This window comes from Pelmatolapia mariae, linkage group LG4 (genome assembly GCF_036321145.2).
Source record: "Pelmatolapia mariae isolate MD_Pm_ZW linkage group LG4, Pm_UMD_F_2, whole genome shotgun sequence".
Classification (NCBI taxonomy): Eukaryota; Metazoa; Chordata; class Actinopteri; order Cichliformes; family Cichlidae; genus Pelmatolapia; species Pelmatolapia mariae.
In genome coordinates, this window is record NC_086230.1 from 26,259,506 (window position 1) to 26,280,149 (window position 20,644).

General features: G+C 38.0%; 1 protein-coding gene across 3 annotated transcripts; it reads right to left on the bottom strand.

Annotated features, from left to right (window-relative positions):
* Positions 1–7,392: 7,392 nt before the first annotated feature.
* Positions 7,393–19,767, bottom strand: micall2a (mical-like 2a). Of its 3 annotated transcripts, XM_063472188.1 has the most exons (18): positions 19,662–19,678; positions 19,363–19,529; positions 19,001–19,049; positions 16,984–17,125; positions 16,658–16,824; positions 16,337–16,467; positions 15,714–16,238; positions 15,410–15,594; positions 14,301–14,355; positions 13,674–13,873; positions 12,934–13,041; positions 12,672–12,736; positions 12,369–12,492; positions 9,518–9,620; positions 9,057–9,130; positions 8,865–8,979; positions 8,708–8,754; positions 7,393–8,629 (listed from the first exon to the last, which is right to left on the bottom strand). In XM_063472188.1, exons 2-18 carry the CDS (start codon positions 19,503–19,505, stop codon positions 8,550–8,552), a joined length of 2,313 nt encoding a protein of 770 aa, XP_063328258.1. In that variant the 5' UTR covers positions 19,506–19,529; positions 19,662–19,678; the 3' UTR covers positions 7,393–8,549. The 3 variants fall into 3 exon arrangements, with proteins under 3 accessions (XP_063328258.1, XP_063328257.1, XP_063328259.1); XM_063472187.1 differs by having other exon boundaries at positions 19,363–19,767; XM_063472189.1 differs by lacking the exons at positions 19,001–19,049; positions 19,363–19,529; positions 19,662–19,678 and adding an exon at positions 17,616–18,948.
* Positions 19,768–20,644: the final 877 nt, after the last annotated feature.

Sequence of the window (20,644 nt, forward strand, 5' to 3'; positions counted from 1 at the left end):
CTTTTATGGACTTCTTACAGTCAGTTAAGATGACCGACAAGCACTGGGAACATTAGTTCTGTGCCACAAGTCCCTCACATCAACTGTCTTGTTGCGAGTAAGGGAGGGGATCAACATATTCTAAATGAGCAGACATAATCCCACTGAATGTGGAGTTAAGCCATTTCATAATTAGCAGATTTTCTAATGTATGCCAGGCTTTAATGACCTTTGCAAATGAGAATGGTTGTTTGAATTTCCATCCTTCACATCGTTTTATCCCTGCCATATCTGCCTGATAGAATGAGTGCACCAGTTGATGATATGCATAAGCTTAATGAACAAGTGCACACACTTCTGAATGGAAACTGATGAGCTCAAGGCAGGGAGATTGGAAATGCATTTCCACACCTTGCATATCATCATCATGACCATAAGTGGTGTCTCTATGACCCGTTAACAATGCATTTCAAGCCTTTTCCTTTAATTAGGTACACTTCTCCCCCAGATTTCTCTCATCAAAATATTATTAGCAAACTATGGCTTAAAAATACACTAGAGTTATAGAGCAGCACACGCCTTTAACTATTCTAAATGACAAAAATCATCATTCATTCAGCAGCACTGATGACATATTTCAAATTCTCAGACCTCAAGCTCAAGGGACACAAATGTCTTACTGATTCAGTTTAAGATTGTGCATTGCTTTTAGATTTGGGTTAAAGGATATACCAAACTGCCAGTGTGGAGGGTCATTTACTCCATGTTTTATGGTCATGTAATAAAGTTCAGGGGTTTAAAAAAAAAAGGGGGGGGGGGGGGGGTTAGAAAATGTCCTGGTAATTTTCCGCTCGTACATGATCTTTATTTTATGAAAGTTTATAGAATTTTTTTGGTAAAAATAAAAAAAATAAAAAATACAGAAGAAAAAATACAGAAAACATCTGAAAAAGATATTAAAAGATAAAATGTGATATTATGCTGTATTTTTGCTTGTTTGTTTTTTCCAGTGTATCTGAATATTTGTAATATTTTATATATTCAAATCCATTCCATTCAAGTCTGTTCTGGGTGATGATACAGAATTGTCGAGAGAAAATAAATATATTAAAAATTGGCTCATACAAACAATTTAGAAGGCTGAAAAACTGTTTTTAAAAAATTGCAGTATCTATCTTTGTTGTTGTCTTTTTTTTTTTGGATGAACCTGGATTTAATGATGAAATGTGCTTATAATTAATTATGAGTGATGACTAATGTTGGGTGGGTGCTTGGGTGCGTGGAAGTGTATTTATGGATTATGATATTGTAATTTGTCTCTGTAAGTCTCTGTTTATTGTTGTTTTAAATAGAAATAAAACTGTTAATCATAAAAAAATATCTCAAGCTCAATCACTGCTGTAATAAATAATAGATTAAAATTGCTTAAACGTACTCTGTGTAACACAGAACTGGTCCCCAATAAAACAAACAAACAAACAAACAAAAAAAAACACCTTTTAGTGTTTTTAATATTTTTACTCACAGCAGGCAGTTTTTAATGAAACCGATGAGATAAATCTACTTTGCAAAAAGTAAATCAGCTCAATCAGCACAATTCCAAATGAAACTAATGTTGCCCCTTCCTCTACTGGCTGTTTAGACCTTGTAAAACAGCACCTTACAAGAAATTAGTTATTGCACAAGCTAAAAAAGATGCATAAATATATAATAAGTTTGTCATTTCCAAGTTTTTCCTCTCTGCAACTACAGCAAAGATGACGCATTTAAGGTCATATTATCATCTACTGCAATAAAGCTTTGCCAGATGTGATTGGATAAACTTAGAAAACTGATCAAAACTTCTTTGTCACAATGTACACATGAAAGTAATGCATCAATATCTAATGAAACCTAATTACCCATCTAATTACCTAACAGTTAGGGTTTCATACATCCATCCATTTTCTTCCACTTATCCAATTTAGGATTGCTGGGGGGCTGGAGCCTACGCCAGCTGTCATGGGGTAAGAGGTAGGGTATATCCTGGACAGGTCAGGCGTTGTGCATAAATAGCAATATTAATCCAACTACAAGTGGGCCTACTGTGTGTACCTTTCTTCAAACTGTAAATAGAGACATAAATAACACATTGATAACTGAAAAATCCCACACATAAATACAACTCTTTCATGTTTAAAATACTGTTAATCAGTGTTTGAAGATGACATGGCCAACAGTAGCAACAATTTCTTCAAGACAGAAAAGTTTCAGGATAATAAATTGGCTCACAGAAAGAAAGTTTCATTAAATTATACCAGTGATGTATTTACCACTCTACTGTCAAGCTGCCTAACTTCTAGCCCTTCACAGGATCCTGGTAAGAAGCTACGTGGTGGGTTCTGCTAAAAGCCACCAGCATTCATCGTGGCTTTAATGCTATCAAACTCTAATCTGTCTGGGATTTCATGTGTGTTAACACAGCTACAAATGCAGGGAGCATACACTTCAACAACACTACATAAATGTCTCAATATCCGAACTAGACAATAAACAAACCCATTCAGTTCCAGGGATTTGCATGAGAAACGTGAGCATTAGCGAACACAGAAGAGTCTTCTGCATTTCTGCAGAGGGGAACGATGGCTTCAAACATGATTCTTTGTCAGTCAGGATGGGGGACACAGTCGCGAGCGCTTCTCAGTTTTGGCAGATCTGGGCTCACAATGCCATAGATTAGCAACAGCCTGACCACGGATCTGGAATAAGCTAATTGCTTAATTAGCTGACCCAATTCTATAAGCTTCTTTTAGCATATTAACAAGAGCTATGTAACAAATAGTAATGTTTCACAGAGGCGGTGTTTGTTTATGGAATTACAATAATGAGGATCAAATACAAAACATCCGGTCAATGGCATTTCTTTTATGGAACCTCTGCTTTAGAAAATCATTGCATTATGTGATTTCATCAGAACACTGAGGTAAAACTTTGCTCTGATCATAATGCTTATTTGCTTTTTATTTTTTCCTTTTCTTTTAAACAATTAAGCTACTTTGGGGTAATGGTTTGACTGCCCTCTTAATGATACTGGACATTTGAGCAATGTGGGACAAATGAGGAAAAGGATGGGGGGGGGGGGAATGTTATTAGATTGAATGATGATTGAAATGGATTAATTTACATTTTCGGCATGCATACTTTACATACATGATCTTTGCTCAGCACAGGGAGTTCTGGGCAAAAGAGCACTATTTGTATGAGATGAACTCATCTATATGCTAATTCATTGGCATGTAGACCTGCTTCATTTCTACCATTCAGGACTGTTTACCTATTAGCTCTTATAGATGCAAAGGGAATTGGAATATTAAAATAAAGTAAAAAATAAAAAAAATACAGGGCATTAGCAGCACATCAGCTGTTATTATATTTATAGAAGCGGTGGCATTTCTGCCCTTTGTTTAAGCTGTAACCAGCACCACAATCCAAGACTCAAAATGAAATAAGCCAACTCTTTCACTTAAGTGGGACTTGTTGCCACTGACAAAGGTGCCACGGCTTTTTAGAAGTCCTTCAAAGGACTAGAACAGACTAAACCAGGCGGAAAGCTATACAAACTCCTTTGATTCGAATGAAAAATGATCCAACGCTCAAAAAGCGCAAGGCAACTTCTCTTTAGCATGGAGCATTCAAGTTGATTTAAGGTGCTACGTTATGTTTGTGTATTAGTCTACGTGACTATAATTCAAGCAAAAAAAAAAAAGAAGTGATTTAAATGTTGGCTGAGTGCTGCGTAGTAACACTAATATGGCCTTATAAAGAGATGTTTGACAGATCAAGCTGCAAGTGATGCCTAAATGCTAATGTAATTTCATATGAACCAGGCTGAAAGAGATGCAATCAACCATTCCCGATTCAGATGACTGTTGTGTTTAAGAGGATGACAACCCCTTTCCTCATTGTCTATGTAATTCACCAAAATTGCCACTTACAGCCGCTAAGAGCAGGACGTTTCATCTCCAAGCTTCCTCTGGTCTTTGCTACTCATCCCATTTCTACTTCCTCCAAAAGTGCCACCACTTCATTAACCTTGCCAGGCATGAGATAAGAGAGGCAGTGCATCAAAGCTGCCAGCCCACAGAGAGAACAGAGCCCTGCATGTCTCCACTACACAGCGGCCGTCACACACACACACACACACACACACACTAGCAGATACACAGTCCAAAACCCATCCAACTCACAGAAAAGACCTTTTGTGTTCCAAACTGTCATTCACAAATGTGGTGTTTTTTTCTGTTCTTGTGCACATGACATCATTATGTTTTAAATATAAGTCCGGGTGGAGCAAAAGCATTTGGTTGTTCCAAAGGTTTTAAGTGAGTTTGACTGTGAGGAATGCAAAATAGTTGGTCTCGGTCAGACTTTTCATTGCCTCCAACACTTATCTCCTAACACGCATTGTCTCATTGCATAGTCATAAGAAGAGTTCAGGTACACGCTGCTGTCATCGCTATGACCTACACACTTAAAACCTCGAAAGTGAGAAAATTAAACAAGAAAAGCATCAAAGCCAACTTCAGCCCGATGAGTAACAACTCCCGACTTCCTCAAAGCATGAAAGTAGATGGAAGGAAATATATTAACTGAGTCACAATATTGTTTTACTTGCACCACATACAAATCTCTCTGGTGTATTTAATCCCTCTACCCACAGTTTCTCAGAAAGGAGGATATAAATTATTTTCCTTTGGTGGAAACGGCAAATCCCTGTCTGGATTCTGTTAAAAGGCTTAAAATGTCACTAAATGCCAAGGCTGAGACTCCTGCTAACACGTAGGTCTTTAAGACAAGATGTTAAAGCGTTGAAAGTTACCTGAAATTGATGAGGTTAATATTCTTATCGCAGACTGAGGCTTCTGAGAAAGTGGATATTGAAAATAGCCAGGTAACCCTTCATATTAGAGGCTATCAGGCGGATTAGTAGCATAAACACCCATTACACATTTCATTGTTTGTTAGTATTTTAAAAACATGCCACAATGCATAAATTAAAAGGACCGGGATGTGAGGGGTGGGGGATGTATTTCGCTGTACAGTATCATTACCAGTATGGATTTCAGTGAAGAAGACAAGGAAATGTCCCTAAATAACAAGTTGAAATGCTGAATGCTGGGCTATAAATGAGTAATTTACCATGAATATCCTTCTCTATCCCTTTACGGCCATATGAGTTTCCAAACCACATTATAGGATCATGGAGGGGTCTGTCACTGAAATTTGAAATAGAGGACAAAGGGCCATGGAGCAAATAGGTTTTTTAGACACCATCCTCTGAGTTCTCTGCCAATGTGAATCAGAGGTAAAATACAGTGCATTAAGTCGACCTCTGAGGCTGCACAGAGGAGGGTAGAGTGAGACATTCTGCTATCTATTAAGACTTGCGTTATGTATATATTGTGTTTTGAAGGAATTTTACTGATCCACAAAACCAGCAGGCAAGGATAAGAGTGAGTCCCTAAGACCATGTGGTAAGCAACTGCAGTGCAAAATCTCAGGCAAGTTGAAAGTTGCTGTGCCGTTAAGGAGAAAGTCTGGCAGAATCCTGCATGCCCGCTGATAACATGGTTGGATTAAGGATGTTTAAGGGAAGTGAAAATTATTCATTTGAGATGGATGAAAGCTGCACTTGTCAAGTCTACCAGTCATGCACTTTATACATTTCATTTCCACTAGCCAGCATGCATAATTTCCCCTCAATGCAAATTTCTACACACTGAAAATGGTGAGCATATTTACACCGCTCCCTTAACACATTCTCTGACACAGAAAATGGATAATCTCTATTGAACAGGGAACAAAACAATGCAATTTTGTTTGCAGAGGTGTGAGAATCTAATTTTGTGCAGAAAGATAAACTCTCAAGACTCCCTAGAATGCAAACAATGGTTTTCATTTGAAATCATGCCTGAATCCCCCCCACAAAAAAAGGAAAGAAAAAAAAAGACGACTATGTTTTGTGCCCTGCTCATCACAGTCACATCTTTTGTAATTTTTAAAGCATGTGCCCAGTTATCCAAACGGGCTTGTCTTAGTAGTGTAATTACTGATTTTAAGTCACAAAGTCTTGGCCTCAGTGTTGTTCTAGGAGCTTTGCAACCAAGTGTGTATATGTATACTGTATCAGTCTCACTCTCTATACAAATATTATGATCTCTCTGATGAGAATTAAGTCTCCAGCCTGGATGGCCAATAAATTAGAGGCACGCTTCTCGTTTACTCATCAGAGCTAATGAGCCTGATAAAATTACCTCGAGGATCATAATTACAGGCTAGTGGCAGAGACTCTGGCAGTGACTGGAATAAGACGAAACACACATACACGCACGCACACACAGAATTTAGATGGTGTTGGAAGAGGCAGACTAACAGCCAACCTAAAACATCACAAAGCACTCACGCCCTATTAATAGAATAACAGACTAATTTCAGTAAAAGAAAAAAAAAATGCTTTGTACATTTTCATGAGACACACAGAAACCTATACTGTTAGACATCACGTCGTCACAAAATGCACAAGATTAACATAATGTAAGGTTCTGAACAATATTACGATTTCCACCTTTCTGTTCGAGCAGTTCAAACTGATTTTACCACCCTTTCATAAAGATTAAGCACTTCATGGGTAATGGCATATTTTAATGAACGATGGCAGCCTGGACACAAGAGCTCACCTCAGAGGATTCCATTTCATCACACATTCACAGGATGAATTGTTTTACTTATGAATATTAATGTCTCTCTAATTTGAGGCTGTTGTTAATGCTTGTCGCTAGGAGCTCGGCAAATCAGGTCCCATTCCTGTTAAAACCATGTATTAGACACCCCCCCTGACACTAAGCCCTCGCCTTTGATTCTTAATTGCAGAAGTGCAAGCATTTGCAGTAGATGGGGCGCAAAGCTTTAATTAACTCTAATATCACACATTCAGTCTCGACTGTCACCCACATCACGCGTGGCATTTTGTACCAATATCATCCTCAACTGTGCTCAGCTAGAAAGATTGTGTTCCAAGTTCATGATCACAATTTCATGCATCTCAAAATGAGCGATATGTAGTTTATAAGAAGCTGCGATATATTGACGCCAGTGAATTATCTTGATGCCGTCTTTAAAAAGCTTTAATGAAAGCATACATCGATGCTGCTCCGTGATCGCTGCACAGCTTTAATGCAAAGGAGTTCCAGTGCTGTTGGCGTCTTACTGAAAGCAATGTCTGATCTTGGTAGTGTCATTATATCAACAGTCATTGGTGAAGCTTGTAACATGGGGAGGGAAGAGATGAAAAGTTTGGGGATCTATTTAAAATGGAAGGAAGCGGTTATTGAGTAAATAATTCAACCTCTCGTTCGTTCTAATCTTCAAAGGATTTATTGGACAACAGATTTCAAGTTTTAAAATACTATAAATAGGAGAACGCATACACACACCTTTCAATAACACTTCTAAAATGCAACATTACAGAGCATTCCTTACAAACACAGCAAATGCCATTTTCACAGATGAGTGCCCTCGCACGTCATTTCAACATTTTAATAGCTCAGGTATGGAGCAATTCTGATGCAGATATTAGTAAAGAGTAATGTTTAATTAAACCAGGTTTAAAGATAAAGAGCTCAATACATCCTATAGTTTATAAGCCTTTGCCAGCCATAAGCTACTGCTCTTCCTAATCCTCTTTCACATAACATTATTGCATCAGCACAGCTGAACATTTTTGCAGCATTTATAAAATTAGCAAAGAAATTAACTGTCTGTACTGTGGCAAATAGGATTTCCAAGTTCTTGCCGTGTGATACAGCATACCCAGGCTGCCACCTACAGTACAGTCTGAGAGAGGAACTACAGCCCAACAGTTCAACATGTGTGGCTCCCCATTTTACACTCCACAGCCATTCAAACTTAATTGTCAAGGCTCCCTCTAATATCCTTACAGGAAATTTGTTAAAATCCATTATTAAATAAATACTGAAATAATTTCATTTTGACTTAAGACTGGCAAAGGATTACACATTTATCCTCCTCACTCCTATTCGCACGTGGAAGAGCCAGTGTTCCCTCATCATTCTGACATTATGACAGTTGATTCAACGCTGCTTTTATTTTAAACCATGTGCGATTTTAAAATTGTTACTTTATTCCAAGAATATATATAAAAATTAGTATATCCCCAAATGTGATATTCATTTTACTTTAGTGAGACTGAAATTATATTAACAGAAAATGAGAATTTTCTATACGAACAACCTTAACAGTGGAACAACAGTGGAGTAGCAACAAACCAAGAATTGAAAGTGATTTTTTTAAACAAAAAAACAAAAACATTTGCACTGATTTTTTTTAAATGGTGTATAGACAAAATATGGCTTGGTACATCCTTCCTAATTTGAGATCTCTTCTGTTATCTTTCCCATGAGCACAAATTATACATAAAAAAGTTAAATATTTAAAAGGAATATTAATACAATAGAAATAATGACAATTTAGTAAAAAATAAAAATAAATAAATCAAATAATCCCCTTTAGGATCATTCAAAGCGTCTTTTACTTCTTCGCCTGAACAGTTTTGAGATGGAGGATTTCCTTTCATTTTTGGCTTTCTTCACTCCTGTTCTCAACAAAACCAGTATATTAACAACTCAAATCAAATTGAAACAGAAAAAAAGACATTTTATATGTTGCTTACCAAGGTTTTGCATCATTTTATTCAACTGCTGATCTTCCTCCACTTCCCTGAAATTAGCCAAAAATCAAACTAAGCACTGTCATATCTTTTTACCACATCAATCTTTAAGATTAACTGCATTGTACTTAAGAATTAATTAGAAGATTGATAATGTTACCTCAGCCTGTCCTCATCGAGACCCTCCACAATTGCATTTCTGCCATCCACGATCTCCATCAATTTCTGCATCAGTTTCTTCTCCTGCCGTTGTTCCTCTCTGGACTTTAAATGATCTGTGACAAAGTTAACAACCGCATGTTGGAAAAGGAGGTAAGACAGATGCTGACAGGCAAAGAGACCGAGCGCTTACCTGGCTTCTCGAGCAGCCTGCGAAGTTCCCCCTCAACACCTGGCTGCTGCTGCTCCAGCTCTTGAGTCCTGGCTCTGAGTTTTAACACCAAATACTAATTCAAAACGCACATTATATCTAAAACTTCTAAACAATCCCAAAAATTTTGAGTTTCTCAGTTAAGTTTGATTTTTGTCCTAATGTTAAATGCAAGTAAAAGTGTAAAAATTGTGTACAAACAATGAGGGAAAAATCTTTAAAGAAAATATCAGGTACAATAAATAAGATTTGGAATTAATATAATCAAATATATAAAGAGAAATCCAACTTTCAAGTCACAAAGTCAAGTCAAAGTAGGAATATTGTTCAAAAGCCTTCTCTGGTGTAAACAAATATTATCCAAATGAGTAATAATTCCCCGGATAATGGAGAAAGGGTCATTTAATATTCTCAACCTACATCGATCCTTCAATAATACTCACATGTAAACGAGCTCTGATTCTTTCCTAATGAACATTTGTTTTTTTCGAATGAGGTTAAACCAGTCGACCATCAGTGGGTCCATCAAGATGTCACCTTCTCCATCTGCAAAACAGGTTAGTAATACTCAGCTGAATTTATTAAAAAAAAAAAAAAAAACGTTTTATAATGGTCTTGGTCTTGTTATTCAATCACTGATGTGTATATATTGTAGTAAATCAAGCAGTTATGATCACTGACTAGATGTTTCTTTAACAAGCTCATAACATTTATCATTTCACGTAAGCCAAATATTTTGTGCTGTTCTGATGTTAACTGATATATTCCAAGAGCAAACTTAAAAAAAATAAAAATTAAAGAAAATACCCCACTTGAGCAGACTCAACCCCACTGTTTGCAAGAAAAACATTCAGTAGAAATTAGGGGGGGTTTTAGGATAATTTGGCTCATATGCAGGTAGGTGGTTCTCGATTTTTATTAGGAGAAGTGACTCACATCCTGGAACCACGCTGTCACCTTTATTAAGACACTATGTCACAGCCAACAATCTTAAAATGGAGCTTAGCCTGCCAAACCCAAATCTATTTTATTTTAATAATATCAAAATGTATGTCACAGAACATGATGTTACAAAAAAACCTGTCTATAGACACTTTATAGTTTGTGTCAGTCATCATTCCTGTGGCATCGACTTGAGAATATAACACAATGTTTTGTTGACAAACATCTTTTTGCAATTTACTCAAAAACCAATCCGGTAAAAAAAAAAATAAATTACTAATTAAATCATTCACAACAATACTGCTTATATTTTTCCAAAGCTTTCATTATGCGGGGTTAAACTGGTGGCCACACATATACAAAGAAGCATTTTAAAATTTCATTTTCAGCCCCGAGAAGTTATATTATTACTCAGATTTTAAAGAAAATTTGAGATGCAGGGAACAATGCAATTTACCATCCAAGATGATTCAATATTTAAGGTTTTCAGGATACAGTGTATACTTTTCAGTATTGGTCCACCACAGTATCCCGACATGCACTGAAACAGTGCTTAAATTTGCTGCTTCACCGAGTCATACCCGAGTAGGTGGATCAATTGATTTTAGGCTGAATATTCTGCTAATCCTAATTAGCGACCAATCAATCAAGTCACATTTACAACAGAGAGCGAGCTGCAGAGACAGAGGACAGAGCCCCACACATCCTGTCATTACCAGAACAAACATGATTTGATTCTGAACTGAACCCGAGTGCCAGGGTTTAGTTTTTATGCCAACAAATTCCAGTTGAGAAGTAGATGATCTCCTAGGTAGTGTGGAAATGATGTTAAATTCTGGCCAAGTGATTGCATGCTCAGGCTTCCTGGGTGGCATGTAGAAAAAAAAAAAATTAAGCAATCGACCAGAATATATATATATTACTATACCCAAGTCATGTTGACCTTGAGCAAAGCAATAAGGCCCCCTACTCCTACTACCTCAAAGGAGACGCAACATCCCTGTGGGCTAGCTGTGCCTCTCACCTCATTTGACTGCAGAAACACTAATAGAAATGGCAGGCAATTCCCCTGCACGCACGCACACACGTGCGCACACACACACACACACACACACAAACCTTCAGCTGATGGTGAGCAAATGTGTAAAGCACCCAAGATACAACTCACCAATGCAGCAGAGCGATTCAGCAGTTCAAACAAAAATATGATGTCAAATTTTATTTTAAGGTTATTGCAAGATACCTTTTGCTTTAGAATATTACCTCATTCAAACCAACATAGCGGTGAAGGGTCTACCAACCCCCCTCTTGTTCAGAAATGGTCAGGTATTAAATAATACCTAGCTTAGTCCGATCCACATATACAGATGTCATAATTGGTCATATTCAGTGATATAGATGTTACAGATGGGATAAGAGAAAATAAAATAAAAAAGGAGATACCACAATAAAATTTAGTATAAACATCTTGCAGCTCAAACTTCTTGTTATTACACAGGAAATCCTTCACGTTTCCAGATAATCATACTTCAAGCAATCTGATGATTGTGTGGAAAGATGTAGTAGCTTTTGCTTTACGAGGTTATTAACATGGAATTAGATACAAATCAGCATTTTTAAACCCTGATTCCTGGTTTTTACATTACCATAGAAATAAGAAACTACAATAGACAATATGCCACAACTTTAAACATATTTAAAAATAATAATTAGTATTATTATTATTATTAAAGGAAAAAAAGATAATATTTGCATTGTGACCTTGTGAATAAGGAGAAATGCTGGGGACACAAGTTCCCATAATCCCATCATCATAGTCTGATAATACTATCCTGATATGGTAAAGCATCACCCAGATTATGAGGTTACTACCACTTAAAAAAAAAAAATAAAAAATCAGTGTATGAAAAATGTAAATGCACAGATGCAACGTATATGTATTCCTAACAAGTTATGATATCATTACCAATATACTGTACGATTAATAATTGGGTTTGCCTCAAAGGCATGTATGTTTTCATTGTATTACCCATACCCATGGCCCCTTATTAAATTTCAGTGTAATATTACTAAAGTAATTAGTAATGTAAGATATCACATGATATTCATTTGTAATCAAGATGTGGTAACTTGCCATTTCCATATCTTTAACTTATCATATCCAGCTTATTACCACACTACTGCCCTCACACTTGTTCATGAATAGTATGGAACTACGTTGCAGAGTTAAGAGTGAAAAGCCAGCTACTAAATGTCTCATGAACCGTGTCTGAAAGTGGACTACTGATTGCATTGTTTAACATTTGTATGTTTTTACAAGTAAAAAGGAGAAGTGGAAGACACAAAACGTACCTTCCTCACAGCTTCGGAGCTTCTGTTCCAGCTCCACACCATCCTTCTCCAAATGAGCCAAGTTTGTCTCAATATCATTCAGCTCCCTTTCAATCTGCTCCATTGGGATATGATAAGACCTTACCTGGTGCAAAACAGAGAATTTAAGAGTCACTGTCAAGTAAAGATTATTGTAATTTGAAAATTCTGACTTTGGCCACTTTAATGTAAAGAAGGTCATCCATTTTTTGCTGGGAATGTAATGAAAGCATATTTGTAGAGCTGTTAATTAATCTCTTAAGAGACTTAATGGAGGGAACTTACAGAGGGTGACCTCATTTCAGTCCTGGAGGCGTTGGTGGGTGACAAATACTTTCCTTTTTTAGCAGCTAAGAGGTAGATAAAATAGGATTAGATAGTCCTTTCATGGCAGCTTTTTAGAAAAGTATTGTCACATATGACTTAACCTGTTTTCAGTAAAATAACAATTTTTAAATGTATTTATACACTTTTCATATGAAATCAACAAGAAATCTGAAATCATGTATATTTGGCTTTGATAGCTATTAAAAAGATGGGAAACAACCTGATGGATTTCCATGATTGGCTGGAAAAGTAGTTGAAGAGCTAATAGATTTCACAGCTGGGAGTCTGGGTGAGGATTTCACAGGCAAGCAACTCCCAAATTTAAAATCTAAAATAAAGAGAAGAGGTCTTAAATGCTGCAGAAGTGCAGAGTTCACAAAACTTTGTTTTCATTTTGTTTGTTTAATATGGGAACTAATACAATGGGGTGTGTATAATTTTGTGGACGTTCAGAGCAAACACAGGATGAGTCCTATTGGCTCGAGTGATTCATTTAGCATTTCCTCTAGCAAAACCATGAGGTTTACATTTATAGTTTTCCGTAAAATAGGCCAACTAAAACTGGCATAAAATAAATTAACTTCAAAGTACAGCTGTTTTACCATCTTACTAGTTGAAAGCGCACATTTTCTCCTAACTCCATAGTTTCCTTGTGTAGCTTTAGATTCTTCAAGAGCTTGAATAAGTTAGCCAAATAAATAAAATAAACATACATTTGCTTTACTTGGGTATTGCTGCTCTCAGTGTGTATTAATTGATTCCAATACAGTCACTTAACACATGACTGAACTTTGTTATTTAAACATGAAAATGGCCAAGACAAAACTGCTTGAGTCACCAAAACCTTTACCGAGAGGTTCCTTGCAAACTAGTTCTGGTTCACTTTGACATCAAACACTCAATTTATTTAATATATCAGCAGACAAATGTCTCTCATTATAATGCAAAGAAGCCTCTCACCTAGGATTTCAGAGGCAGGCTGAGGTTTCTGGGGACTGACTTCCCTAAAGCACGTAGGATCAAACAGAGCAAAGCTAACTCCTGGTGTTGCAGGTGTTTGAGCCAGAGGAAGCCTTGTTGGACTAATTGAGACATTAGATGGAGGTGTGGACATGAATTCAGCTTTATGATTTTCAGTAAAAGCTTGAGGTTCAGCATCTCTGTAAGATATAAACAAAGAAATGAACTTATTATTTTAATACAGAGGCATTAATCCGACACAGGTGAAATGTACTAATAGGTCAGACGAGTAACAACCTCACCTTAAATATTGAAATGTTAAAAAGGTGATGAAAACAGTTGAGGAATCATCAGCAAGGGTTAGAAATGAGAAAATCTAGTGTTAAGGAGTAGGAAAGTAGGAGTTCAGGCCTTGCACTCCTCGGGACTTGTTAAGATGGGGGATAGAACTAGCGGCTCCACTTTGAGCCAGTCAGCAATAAAAGAGATGGACGAAGCTTGATGATTCTGCGTTCTGGAGAGTAAATAATCTGATAGGTCAGATGTATTTCAAGGCAAGTCTTTCAAGACATTCTGGTCCACTTGTGCAGCTTTTCAACTTTCAGCCGAGTAACTGTAAATACTTACTTTAGCCTGAGTTCGGTTTTAACAGGTTTTCTTTGCCACTCATGGTATACTGGATCTGCAGAGAAACGACACACAGTAAAACCAAAAATGAAAAATAAGGTCATTATTGCTAGTCTCCAAAGACCATGAATACTTAGATATGAAAACTATAACGGCATATCACTGCATTTAAGAAAGGACTTGCTTGATAAACAACTGAAACAACATTAGAATTTGCCGTGATTAAAATTATGTTGATTCCAATGATTCATTTTTTCTTGCTGAAGCAGAAGGGCATTACTCCACAAAGATCAATGATACTTTCCTCAATTTAAAGAAAGTGTTTCAAAATTTCAGAGGTGGTTCTTGTGACAGCGCAATGGTAAATCTGTCATTACACTTCACCTTATCTTCTTGTGTAACTACTGTTTTAAAACTTTTTAGAATGAGAGAAGATGGCACATTGCAGCTTATGAGACATCTGCTTTGATAATGACGTGCACACTCGCAGCAGTTCCAAGTTATTGTACACAATAAACAAAAAAAAAAAAAAAAAAAAATTCCCTCGACTCGTGTGTCACACTCGTCTAAACAGCTGTCAAGCGCACAGTTACTGGTTTCATTATCTAGGTATTCACAGCACTCCAATAAAATGATTGAGCTCCACATTCTCAGGCAAGACCAAAATGATGCTTTAATCACTGACCTTGGCGTAATGTCCAGTCAACATATGGTTAATATTAGTAAGAAACAGACTTCATTTCCATGTCTGGAAAACTTCCATCAATGCTAAAAGTAAAAGTGACTGAAAAACCTGTTCTCAATAGACCCACCAGTAATTGTGTTTCTGTCTACAAACCCACCGACAGTCAGAATGTGACACCCGTGCATGCACATCCATCCCAGGAGAATGACAGTTCAACTATGAAAGTTCATTAGTGTGAGACAGGAATTAAAATGTCAGCTATCAGCATGCGAGATGCACTGGTTTTATAAATAGGGCAAAAATGACAAAAGGGCTTTGTTTTCTAGGAATGTGAGAGACAGACTGAATGGTGGGGGTGGGTGGATGCTGGCTGGATGTCAAATAATGGATCAGACACAAGTAAAATGAATTTAGTGGAGCTTGCCTTTGGTGGTTTTGTGTACATTTGTTGGCCCTGTGTTGTCTTTATTGATGGCCTTTAGACATGGCAATTCCTTATTGTTTGCCTGAGTGGTGGAGGGCTGTCCTGCGTAGTTTCCTGCTGAGGCTTGGCTGCATTTATCCTTTTTCAAAGCAGAGCTGTCAGCTAAACTTGGCTCATCACCAAACCTGGGGACAGAGAAAGCCCTTACCATCAGCTTTAAAAAAAAAAAAAAGACTGTGGGAAAGTTTCCTTCAGAAGGACAGTGCATTCATGGCTATAGATTGTATACTAATGCAATGCTCACCATCTCTCATCTGCCGATCGGATTGTAAATGGGCGTTTGTTATTATTGTTGTAGTTTTGCTCTGCTAGTTTTTTTCCAACCATTACCCTTGACTGGCTCTTTCGATCATCATCATCATCATCAGTCGGGACCTTTGGCCTTACTTGAACACTTGATTGCTCTGTTGGCTTCCTGTTGTTGTCTTTGGAGGTTTCAGTAACTTGTGGCACAGCCTGGAAAAACTTCTGCCGGGCAGCCTGTGTCTTCTGGGCTGAGGCCGTCCAGGACTGGGAGGTTGGAGTAGGAGCAACTGGTTTCAAAACATTATTCAGTGGGGCTGACAACACCGAAGGGGGGTGTGGTGAAGGCCGTTTTAGGCTGGCATCATTTAGTGGTCGCGCAGCTGAACTGGTGAGACCATTTTTGATCAGAGCCTCAGAGGAGGAAGTCTTGGAAGTGTTCTGGTGGGAGTTACAGATAAAAGTGTCTGGATCCGTCCCAGGTTTGTAACCGCCTACATGAAGTACGCTGGAGCACTCGCCACACCTGGTGGTGGAAGTTTATTAATATTAAATTATTAATGGAATAAGCCCCTGTGCATAGGGGGGGGGGGAAGCATCTATGAATATAGATTAAATTCTTACTTGAAACAGCTTCTGTGATAGAGCTTGCCTTCCACAAAGTGCCTCTGAACAAGATGAACATGGCCCTTGCATGCAACACATTTGCTATTGAGAGTCCCGTTTTTGTTGGTGTTTTCAGCCAAAACTACCTTCTGTGAAAAAGAATCAAAAGTGAGAAAACATTTATCCTAGGATTCCTTTGGTGACCGACTGAAAAAAAATGCTATGCTTAATCCTAAATATTATTCCTTTAAAAAGCAAAAGTGTGTAAAAGAAAGACGTTTTAACACACAGCCTTAATTTTAGCTGACTGATGACGTGCCGTTTGACATGACTACTGACCTGAGTAGAAGCTCTTGCCAATTTGGGTGAGGTCTGAGCTGTGTGAGTGGAAGGTAAACAACTCTCAGTGGCAGTTTTAGATACAAAGCTTTTGGCAACCACTGGGAGATTTTTTTTCTCCGATGGCTCCTCCTTGGAGCCCTCTGCTGGCCTTTTTACACCTCCCACTGAAGACAGTAAAACATCATTAGTGTCAAAGAGTTGGGGGAAAAAAATACCTCAGCCTGTACATAAAAAAGAAATATATAAGGAAAAAGCTCAGAATTAAAGAGGATGAACTACTCAAATGCAGTTGCTAGGGATTTTTAAAGCAGACATATTCTCACTGGGAGGCCGTCCTTTGAAGTAGTTGTAGTACTGGGAGACGTAGGTAAGAATGCTCAGCCTGTCTGGGATCCTTAAACCCACCATGTCCTCTGCATCTAACAAAGCTGGGATCCCCAGCTTCTCCTCTGCGATCTGAAAAGCCTTAAGAGAAAAATAAATAAATAAATCAAAGTTTAACCAACAGCCCCCAACTCCAACTAAATATGACAAACAAAGTATCCAAAGCACTTTTTCAGTGTAAAAACATGGCATTGGCTGGGCTAACTCCTACAGTTGCAGCATGTGTAAATATGTCACACAATACAATTTACTTTAAATAGACTGGCGGTATTCTGTGGCACAACCCTAGGAGGTTTGGAAAGGGCTCTATAATGAATGGCACACTTCCTGTGAGCTTGTAGGCATAAGAAAGAGGATGGGAAGAGTGGGATATCAGTGCATTGTTTAGGATCAGCCTGGATATGCTCATTAAATTTAAAGAAAAGCCTTACGGAATAGCAAGTGGGCATATATAAAAGAAGGGGATACTGAGGAATTTAAGTGGACAAAAACACAAATTTCAGCTCATGGGGAGGAAAAAACAAGTCTAACATGGTTATTTATTAATTTAAAATATATAGAATTTACTCACCTTTAACCCCACCACCACCCCCCATCCCCGTACATGGGGGGGTTTCCTAAACCTCCAGTAATATAAAAATAAATAACAGAGTATCGGAGATAGGGAAAATGGGTGTTCAATCAGGAGTTAGGCCCATAGGTACAGAATAGTGGATGTTTTTGACTATGAAGCAACCGGTTGCTCTGCTGGCCTCCACTGTGAGACGTCTGTGGGTTCAGATAAGGGCAACAAGAGGCCCAGTGAACTCATAAACATCAGAAGACCTCCGCTGCTGGCAACAGGAGGAGGAGCATAGGCCAACTCCTCCATTGCAGACCATGTTAAAGACCCTGGAAATAAAGGCAGCTGGGAAAAAATCGGTTTCCAATGACCATGTTCTCCTACAGAATCCTTCCTTCAATTACTTCTCTCGATAGGTCTTGTTGAACAAAAGGCTCGCTTTCTGTCCATGTGGCTTGAGCTGAACTAAATAGCTTAGGCTTTTAGAGTGTAAAAACACACCACTGTCAGGTAAAGGGGTGTGCTTTATTTCTAACACAAAACAAAATTAGAGCTTTATGGTGAAAATGAATTCTAAGAAGCAATTTCATACTAGATTGTACCTGAAATTAAAATCCAATTTATCATCCAGCCCTACCTGTAAGAAGCGTGACACCATTCATGAAATATAGAAAGGGTGTGAATTACCAGGTGCTCTCTCATATTTCAGTAGAGGGAGCATCTTCAGCAGTGTATCAAACTTAACCTTGACCAAACACACAGTTCTTTGCCCACAAATCGTTTTGTTCTTGTATACCATTCAAGATGTATGTATCAGCAGTGCCTTCAAGAGAACAGTCACCATAAGGACTGAGTGGCAGATGACAGTAAAGCCTCATTCAAAATGAATAGACTTGAGAGCCTCTCCCCTGAGCTCAGGTTTGTTGCTGACACAGCCAAGATGATCGAAAACAACAAGGAAGTCGTACGGAGCGCGTACTGTAGCGCACTGCAGGGCCTGTAACCCTCAGAGGAAGCCGACAAGAGGGTAGAAAACTAAATAATGGAGAGGTCCCAGCTGTGCTGCTCATGTCACGCAGGGGTTAACCGAATAGATGAGTTCAAACGGACAGAGGAAGAGCAAAGATTGAGAAAGGCTGGGTTTGACAGGAATCTAAAATTAGTAGAGAGATATGGCTTTTGCTTAATCTGCTGTGCTGTGAAAATTGAAACAGCTAAATATTTGTCCAATCTGCTGCATAGATGCCAAGGCAAGAACAAACAGTGTGTTGCTGCGTGGCCCGTCATGTCTGGGGTTAATGAAGTGGATGTTTTCTGCTACATCAGATTTTGCAGTTTGTGTATGAAGTCTGCTCCTCTCAGTAAGACAAAGGCTGAACATCTTGACATCTTACCAGTCTGTTGTTCTCAAACACATCCTCCTTTCTGAGTGAGTCATAGTCTCTGGGAAAACAGGAATACAATGAACACAGAGAAGTTACCTCAACTACCCAGAATAGCTCTTTAACAGCATGTAGAAAAAAAATATATTTAAAAGAAGAAAAAAACAGCACTATGAAACTGAACAAATGACAATGCATTAATAAAACACAGAAATAAGAATAAGGGTCACTTAAGTTAGTACTTATACAACTAAAATATTAAAAACAAAATATTATTGGAGGAAGCAGGCTGTCTATATGTATCACAATTATTAAAGTACTTGACCAAACCAAAGTAAAGTTTTGGGAGAAAAAAAAAAGTTTTCAATACTTACATCAGGTCCGGTCTGTACTTGTGTATTAGCGCACAAAAAGCCAACCCGTTCCTGAATGAAGTCGTCATGTTGGTTATGGCCACATCTCTGTAGCCCTCACATTGCATTTTACACCACTGCTCCAAAGCCTTGATGGCAGCCATGCTTGTAGCGCGACAGAACCACTACTGCAGACAAAGTGTGCAACAGGCAGGAGGTGTGACGGAGTGAGAGGAAAGACAGATATAAAACAACGTGTCTCTGTTCTGGCTTTGACCGTGATCTGCGAACTGCAGCTGCGTCCTGTTTCCTTCTTTCACCTGCTTGTCTGACTCTCCGACTCTGCAAAGTGCTGCTGCTTGCTGCTGCTGGTGTGTGTTTCTCGGCTCATTTCACTAATTGACGCGACTGCCGATTCGTCATTCACGACAGTTGAAGAAAAGCTCATTCAGCTAAGGAAATAGTTGGCTAAGTCTGATGTTCATAATTCATGCACGTTTTAATCCCAGGAAGTGGATCATGCTGACCTATTATTTATTTATTTTCCTTGGGGTGGGATTGTTGAAGAGGAAAAGACTCAAGAAATTTCAGTTAAATGATGTTCAGAAAACCAAATGAAGGTTAAATTCAGTTAGTAGGTAGATTAGTGTAATCTGTTATCAGACAGCACTTGTTGTTATTTAGTGTTTTTAGATCCTCGTGCTTGTCTCACCTGACCTTTTTTCACAATTATGGCACATTTGAACCATCTTCTCTAATAGTCTTTATTGCATTTATTGACCCTGGTATGACAGCCAAAATGATGATCGTGGAATAAGCGCTTCTTGGTTTTATTTTGTTGGTAAAACAGAGTGTTGGACTTATATGCACGTGAGCCAGTTATGAAATTGAGTTTTCAGTTATATCTTTAAAGATGTAATTAAAAAGATCAAATTAAATAAAAGATATTAATTGAACATAATGACATGACAGTTATAGTTAGACATAAGAGACATAAGTAAACGACAGCTGCAACTTTTTGAGGACAGAAGTTTTATGGCTATAATATATTATTTTAATGCTAAATAAAAATATCCTTCGAGCTAAGCTTTGAAGAACAAGTGTGCTCTGGGATATCTAGAGTATAAAACCCCAGTATTGCTACCTCAGACAGTGCACATAAGGATAGTTAATGCTCTTCTACATGCATTCTTTAACCTTATTGTTCTTTGTGTGCGGCCTAATTGGGGACTAATTGAGGCCAGCAAGCCTCATCTAAAGATTCTGACCCAATTAACCCATGTCGCCATGTCCCATTAAATCT